At 42.2% G+C, this 8,502-nt stretch overlaps 1 protein-coding gene across 1 annotated transcript in view; it reads left to right on the forward strand.

Annotated features, from left to right (window-relative positions):
* Window positions 1–2,052: 2,052 nt before the first annotated feature.
* The window catches only part of ALCAM (activated leukocyte cell adhesion molecule), a 35,797-nt gene continuing 29,347 nt past the window's right edge, over window positions 2,053–8,502 (forward strand). Inside the window, exons 1-2 of the mRNA XM_009702887.1 lie at window positions 2,053–2,172; window positions 4,957–5,176. Of these exons, the coding sequence (XP_009701189.1) occupies window positions 2,119–2,172; window positions 4,957–5,176 (274 nt within the window). The 5' untranslated portion in view covers window positions 2,053–2,118. The remainder of the gene's footprint in view (window positions 2,173–4,956; window positions 5,177–8,502) is intronic.

Genomic DNA, 8,502 nt, shown 5'->3' on the forward strand with positions numbered 1-8,502 from the left:
ATTCAGCTTGCAAGGCCAAAGTTGCGTTGTCCTCCTCCTGGAGGTCGGAATGAGGATGAGTGTAAGAGAGGGCCAAGGGAAGAATTTGTTCCAGCTTTGAATTTTACTTCCATTTATAGTTTGATTTCATAAAATGTTGGTCCTATTTCCATAAAATTGAAGTTAGCTGATTTCTTCAAAAAAAGTTGTTTCATTTTTAAAGCCGGCACTGACTCAGCACCATCTAGTGGGCCAGCTGCTATTGTCACTTCGAAAACAGCTCGTCTTTGGAAACCATACAGCAGATTAGAGCATGCAGTCCTTAGAGCGTGAATAGCATACCCAAAGTGTGTTTGTGACTACTTATATAGCAGAATCAGAAGAAGATGAGCAGTTGTTTAGTTGAAAAGGAGCGGTGTGAAGGAAAGAAAGTTTAAGATAGGTGCGGGTATTGGCACCTGTTATCTCCTGCGTTCCTTTAGTCCATCGAGCTCCAGCCTGCTTGTGTGCTTCTCTGCCTTACCATGTGATGCCATCCAGGTTGTAAGCATCTCTAAGGAAGGATTTTGGAATACTATTTCTTTGTGCAGTACCACACAGCACAAGTCACAGCCTCATTTGTCACTGTGATACAAATGATAAATACAAGCTGATGCTAACAGTGAGCTCTGAAGCCCTCACCCGAGATAAATGCTCTGGAGTCTTTCTAATTTAAATTGTAGGCAAGGAATTCGGTGTTTGGCTCTTTGAAAAGATACGATTTTGTTTAAAGAAAAAAAAAAAACACCTTAGGAAAACCTCCCTATAGAGTGCACATATGCACTCAATAGAATTGTCAGGTTATCCCAGCGGCTGCCTCAGGACTTGGGAAAAGTTAAGGGGTCTGCAGCTCAGGTCTTTGGGGGCACACGGGAACAGGTTTGCTTTTTCCAGCTCTAGCAAGAAGGGCTGAATCTCCGGAAAAATTAATGTCTCTAGAAGGACTGGGTGTTCCTGTGGCCCTGGCTGCGTCACCAGCATCCTACTGCTCTGTCTTAAATAAGGTTTCTCTGGCAACAAGCCCTGGATTTTGCAGCTCCAGTTGCAAATGAAGGGAGAGCAGAGGGGGAGCTCCCGAGTCTCTGGGCAGAAAACCCTAACAAAAGCCACGGATGTACGGGTGAGAGCAGGCAGCCAGCACACTCGCTTGGTGACACTGGGCGAGCACCAGAGGCAAAACCTCCCTCCAGTGTAAGGAGCAATGAGCATCACCGAGAGCAGGGGCAACTACGGAAAACAGGAGCAAAGCAAAGTTGCATTATAACAAATGCACCAAGTTGTAACATCTTCCTCTTTAAACTTCCTTGCCTTATAACATTTTATCACTCTAGGGTCTGTTGGTTTTGTTCAAGTCACATGTTTTGGACAATGAAAATAAGTGGGTCAGTTTTATTGTGTAAATTTGTATGCATTAGCACAATAACATTGTGCTGAGGTTTCCAAAAAAGCTATTCTTAAATAATTCATATAAGCATTTCACTTCATTTTTCCAAAATCTAAATGTGCAGGCTAGTTTGTTTCCCAGGTTTAAGGGAACCCAACATTTAAATAACATTGTCTTTTCTTTCTTCTTTTTCTGAGGTTTTAATGTAGTGCAGCAGTGAGAATATCACTTGTCTGCTGGCCTCCTCACAATATTGCATTGCAACGTAACCTCTCCGGGCAGAAGTGGCCAGTTTTTCAGATGAAGAAAATAAAGGTTTAGGGATTTTCCTTTTCAAGTTTTAAGTTTGAGACAATAGCTGTGGATACTGACTGTAGTATACGTGTTCATCTGGTTGAGCAGGTGCAATCCTGTGTGGAAATCCACTTGGGTCTCACTGACTGCAGCAGGAAATGTGGGTCTGAAAAGGTCATAATGTTTAAGTAAACACATTTATGACAGGAATGCTGTTTTGTTAGAGGTTTGGGGATAAATCCTACATGCGGGAAAATAACCTTTACGAAGGAGGTGGCTCTGCTTTTGTAATAACTGTGAACTAAGCATTAGCTAGTGTATGGGAATTCAAGAAAACTCTTAAAACTTTTTCCTCTCTTTCTGTTTCTCCTCTAGCTCTGGGATTGTACACAGTAAATGCAGTATATGGAGATACTATTACCATGCCTTGTCGTCTAGAAGTACCAGATGGTCTTATGTTTGGAAAATGGAAATATGTAAGTATAGCTTATCTTTACATTCATTAGAGCTGGTGTAAGAAGATGTGTATTTTTTGTGTGTGCGATTACAAGTCTCTAATCGATAGGATTTCTGCCTTGAATACGAAGACATTTATTCCCATGTTTGTAAGACTGCAAGATTCCGATCTGCATAATTTCTGCCAAGTATAGATTAGAGGTTTGAGGAATTAATCTCATTGTTCAAGAGAAATAATTATTTGGGAGTTCTCTGCCAACCTGTATTAGAGATCTGGCATGTTATCCAGTGGTGTCTCGCTGGCTTGACAGAGCCGTTGTTGTACATTTGAATATTTTTGAAGTGGGCTGCCTGAAGCAAGGCGTGCTTCATCCCTGGGAAAGCACTGTCCCCGTGTTTGGTTGATCTGACAGTCACCCAATACTGTTTCATGCTTCGTTGTGTTTAATGCACAGTGAAGAAGAGGGCAGACCTGACTGTAGTAGCATTGCTGGTGGTTTCACTCTGCCATTTCTAGTGCACAGAGAACAAAGGCAAAGACACGAGTGCTGTCTTGGTTGTCTCGATCAGCCTGCAGTAGGAACACCGCAGGATGTTCTTCTCCTATATGTGATCGGTATCCCAGGCGAAAAGGAGAATAAGCGTATTAAAGTCAAACGAAACTTGGAAGCATACGTGGAAAAAAATGCCAGGATACCAAAACCCTTTTGCTTCTCAGACTGACATTGGGACAACTGTTTTCCTCCTTCTGTGAAGTTCATCTAAATCTCTTCTTGTGCTCAAACCAAAATGTTATCAGCAATAACAGGTGATTTCTACTCTGACAGTGGATTTAAAATTATGTAGTTATTTCTCCCTCTCTCTCTTTGTAACTGCCATCCACTGGCCTATTTTACAGCAGACTGGTCCACTGCTGGGAGGTGTTTCATATTCTTCCTCCAGCTCCTTCCCTTGTACCTGGAGGTTTGCAGCTTTTGCAGCCCTCATCCACTCAAGAGTTCCTTCTCTGCAAACACCTTTTGGGAAATGAAGTCAGAAGTCTGTGGAGAACGTTACCCCACAAAGGGACAGTGAAACTGTTTCATTTAAGTGTTCAGAAGATCCAGTGCCTACATTTTGCAATATTTTTTTTTTAGTCTGCTGACTTTTCTTGGGAAGACACAAGTCCATCTCTATGAAGATGCAGGGCTATTTTGAGAAAAAGAAATGCATTATCTCTTTCCAGTGCATTTGGATTGCTCATCTTGGACAAGTACCAAGCAGCAAATGCAGATGTTAAAGCTTCTTCTAAATGGAAAGGGACATGAAACTTAACATGCAAAAAAGCCCATCTAGTTGCTACTGTATGAAATTGTTGATACAGCCCACACAACCAAGTGAAAGTGATACCTGTTCTCCCAGGGCAACTCCCAGCATGGCAACGCTTGTTTTTAGGCAGGGGGGGTTGGTTTAGTTTTTTTTGATCAGGTGACTCTTTCATTGGAAGTAGAAGGAACTCCATTTTCTGCTCTGCTGCCTTGGGAGTAGCGATTCGGGTTCCTGGTGGCAGCCAGGAGTGGGAGACTTGCGCTGTGGCAGGAGCAGGCGTTGCCCCTTCCGTGTCCACCTGTGCGTCCTTGCACGCTGGGTAGGCTTACGGAGTTAGGAACTCATTTGCACTTGACAGCCAACTTCTTGTGTATGGAGTCAAGGCAATGCTTGCTTTCCTGTGTGACAGACATCTAGAGTAATCTGAGAGTTAAAAGTGGGAGAGGGAGAAAGACTGTAAGGGAATTTAAACTTCACATTAACTGTTGCCTCCTGCTCCCTGCCCAGCTCTGACACCACTCATCTCTTGTCACAGCATCGTCATGCTTTTGTGGGCTCTGCAGCCAAGCTGAGGTATTGTGCTGGAAACACAACTCGCATCAGTGCTGCAAGGTGCAAGGGAGAAAAGAGAATGAAAACCTCTTCCAGCCCCCAGCACAATACTGAACGTAAAGATGGAGTCAACCTTTCACCTAAATAAAGGCAGACAATGTCTGCCCCTGCTCTTGTGTGTGTGTGTAAGGAGGGGGGAATTGAAGTCCGCAGAACTCCGCCTGTAACTTTGTCTCTCAAAAATAAATTTTTGATACGAGAGGTTTGTGCAAGGCTGTCAACTTTGTATTCCTTCTTAGGATGGCAGCTGCGTACTGATTAATATAAGGAGGATGTCTAGAAAATTATATTTTGCAGATTATCCTGACATGCATAAATAACAATATTTGATTATATGTGTATTCTCATGCTACAAGCTCTTGGGTCCTTTAAAAACAAAGAAAAAAAAAAGCTAAAAACTAATTTAGAATAAAATAGGCAGTTATGCCTGATGAAATCCTGCATTTGGAATGAAGTCTGAATATCCCAGACAAACAATATGAATATGTAAAACAATCATGAAAATAAAGGAGACTGAAGCTTTTGAGCCTAGCTCACAAATGCTTCTATTTCCCATACTTTTTCATACAGACAGAGGCAGGTGGTGCCAGAACCATGAGCCTTCATCAGAGAAAGCCCTATGCTACGCTGAGGTTGAGCCAAAGGATTGAAATTATTTCTACTGATGATATTCTCAATGTGTACCATGGCAGTCTTAAACTAGCTGCCATACTACACTGAATTTCTTGTTTGTACAGCAGAAATTAATCAGGAGGAAAGCCATCTGATGTAGTTTTCAGATTTATTTTTTTTTTTTAGATTATGGGTTCGTACCAATTGCAAATCTTCAGGAACTTCCAAATGAGTGTTTATGCAAAATAGAGGTGTTTATCCTTTTATTGTAGGAAATGCCAAATGGATCTCCAGTATTTATTGCCTTCAGATCATCAACAAAAAAAAATGTACAGTATGATGATGTACCAGACTACAAAGACAGGTTGAGTCTCTCAGAAAACTATACATTATCCATCAAGAACGCAAGAATCAGTGATGAAAAGAGATTTGTATGTATGCTAGTTACAGAAGATGATGTTTCCGAAGAGCCAACGATAGTCAAAGTCTTCAGTAAGTAAATCTAGTTGTTACTACTATTAACATTCATCAGCATCTGAATCATAAATTACAGAAACTTTTGTTAAAGGGAAAGATTAAAGCCAAGAAAGTAAGTTTGGCTGAGTAAATTACTAAGACTAGCAAATTTCTGCAGCTTTCAAAAATGTAATCTACTGGTGGCATTTATGTAACAGGACTGCCTGCACTTGCAGTTTATTCATGATAAGTGCTGGCTCAAAGAGAATTTTAGGCTTTGATAATGACTCACTTATGTGATGTCATTTGGCCTTGGAAATGAAAAATGTAAAATTAGCACTGATTATTTTCCATTTGTTCTCCGAGTGAATTTTTCTGCGGGAGGGAAGCATTAACTGTGTGCAGTCTGCAGGATTAGATCAGGGGAGAGGTTTAAAGCAGCCCCAGGCAGCCAGCATGCAACGGTATGAACTGTGTGGGAGAGAACGAGAGGCTGGAAAACGAGTTGCTAGCCCTAAATGCTGCTTTTGTCCCCTGATGAACTACCAGGAGGAATACCAGTCTGCAGCTCTCTTTTAGAGCACAGCAAAGTTTATTAGCGTTTGATACCACTACAACCTGATTGCAAAGCTAATCGGCAGCGCGAACCCCAGCGCTCTGAGGCACGGTCCTGCTCTGAGCTCGCACGGGAGCGTGGACAAACCTGGCTTCTTCCTGGTGCTGATTTCAGAGCAGAACTGTAATCCGTCAAACCCTGACTCAGCTCATGGACATGTCCATTACTCCTTTGTAGGGGCGCAGGTCTCTTGAGGCTAAGGTTAGTATTTGTAAATGCTGCTCTGTGACTGCAGTGGGTATCTTCCCCAGCTTCGTATTTTTATACGGCTTTTTTTGGCCTTTGTTGCTCTTCAGGTGCGGACTTACACAAGGTAAGTCTCTGTTGTGGGAACACGTTGACTGTAGGGATGGGCAGTTTCAAAGAGATCGCACTTCTGCTTGAAAAACACGAATTCATGTTTTGGAAGGGCAGCTTTATGCTTCTCTCGGGGAGAAGGTGACAGGGGTTTGTCGGTGGTGTCTAGGCAGAGGTCTGTCAGTGGCATAAATGAGTTTGAAGCTAGATTAGGAGTCAACAGTAATTCCTTTCCCTCGTTTCACTTTCAATTTGACTGCAAGAACAATCGAATTAATGACAACATAATAAACACAGTGCTTCAAAGGAAATTACAAAGAATTATCATGTTTACTTATCACACAGCAGTAAATATGTAGATGAGACAGTGGTATATGGTGAAATGAAATGCTAACTGCTTGAATTACTGTGTACTGTACTAAATATTAACACAATGCTAACTCAGCCATGGAGCACAGCTTGTATTTTTTATTGTATGCATTAATACTAATAGAGAAAACTTCTATTTACTAAGGAAGAATAGAGGATGCCACGCATGTTATATGGCCGACTTAGCACTGCAAGAAGAATTACCTTTGCAGTTTTTCATTTCAAGCTCACAACTTCATTTAGGGTTCTCTTAACATTTCTCTGTGTTTAACTTCCTTCAGTCTGGTTTTTGGGTTTTCACTTTTTGTTGCTTGCTCGTTCTAATTACAAAAGAGTTAAAAGAGTAGCCTGCAAGCTTCATTTATTTAACCAGTGCAGTTTCTAACTCGCTGAACCACAGATGCAGAGCTAGGCTACAGCAATGTGAACCCTCATAAACCAAAGTCTTGTGCACCTGAAACTCAGCTGTATCCCAGAAGTGGTGACTGATGCTGGGTTTCACTGGAGCTTGTCACGTCCTCAGCTGTGCTACCTGATTAACTCAGAACTAATGAGCTGAAATGGCTCATTGCACAGGTACCACCTGCTAGTCTCACTCACTGGACCACTCAAACAAGCTCTACCAGCTTTCCAGATGGATCCTGTCAGCCTCTTTTTTCTGGAATTAAATGGCCAGTTTCCAAAGTGGAGCATCCCAACGGACATGAGCTGCTGTCCTGCTATGCTGCTGCTTGGCTTTTGCAGGCAGTGAACTCTCTTTCCCCCTGATTATAGGGCCTACATAGAGTTGCAAAGTACTCTGGCAAGCTCTTAAGCTGAGGGATAAGCAGTGTGCTGAAGTTGCAAACCCACCAAAGCGGGCTCTGCTGCTACCAAGTTTAAAATTTCTTGCTTCAGACGCTGAGCTCATAAATGCCAAATAGTCTTTTATACTGAATTACCTTGGTGCACGTGCTGTGGCTGCGGGGATCTGGCAGCAGGCATTCCCTTTCGAAGGCTGCTTGGAGAGAGCAGGTGGTAGCCTTTCAACGGGAGCATCCACTCCGTCACCAGACCACTCCAAAGAGGGAGAGCCACATAGGGGCCACGGAGCCAGAGGTTCCCCTCCTTCCCTGGGTAGGAGCATTGTGGAGGGGGTTCCAAAGCACCAGAAAGTAGGTCTTCTCAAACCAGTCCTGGGGGAGATGAGAGATGAAAGGAAGCAAAGCCAAGGTGAGGGAAGATGGTGTGGTTTGTGGTTTGATCAGCTGGTGACTCTGACAGGCAACCAACGATGTCTGCTTATGGGACCTGAAAATCTGAACCAGAAGGCCTATTAATGGTCTTGTAAAACCACATTTGCTTGAATTGACATGAAAATGTTTTGCCCTTGACAGATTCTTACAGAAAATAGGTTAACCTTTTTCCCTTAAAACTAATACAAGAGAAATAAACGTGCATATATCTTAAAAAAAAAAAACAAAACCACAAAAACCCACAACCAAAAAAACACCAAAAAAACCTCAAACACCACGAACCAAAAAACCCCACCAAACTTTATTAGCCCTTTGAAGAAACTGTGATGGTTTTGGTGTATAGCTTTGACTGTTTCTTTTGTTTGTTTTTGGTTTTTGCCACAAGCATAGCTGTTTGAAAATGTCAAATGAATAGCTTTTTCTATTGCCTTTCATTTCCCTTTTGAGCTGTTCTTGTTCCATGTTGGCATAGTCTTCCAAGTGAAGAATATCTGTGCACTTGTGTGCACCCAAACATGCACGTGCACACATACATGCACACACACACAGAGCAAATGGATTATTGTGGAAACGTATGGGCTTGCTATCTCTGTGACAGCAGGAGCAGTGCACCTGCACATCAGTAACTTCATCAGGATGTAGAGATTTTGGCAAGATAGTGTGAGGCTCACTTTGGGCTGGGATCACTGACATACATACATAATTTCATAGGGAGCTTGATTTGGGAAAAAGGTTCTGTAAGCTGGCATGGTTAAGGATGTTTCACTCTGTAAAAGTACGTAATATGTATGCTTATTTAAGCAGTATAGCTACAGTGTAGAGGGGTTTTTTTTGACTGTATAAAC

This window comes from Cariama cristata, unplaced genomic scaffold, assembly GCF_000690535.1.
Source record: "Cariama cristata isolate BGI_N322 unplaced genomic scaffold, ASM69053v1 scaffold7526, whole genome shotgun sequence".
In the NCBI taxonomy this organism is placed as follows: Eukaryota; Metazoa; Chordata; class Aves; order Cariamiformes; family Cariamidae; genus Cariama; species Cariama cristata.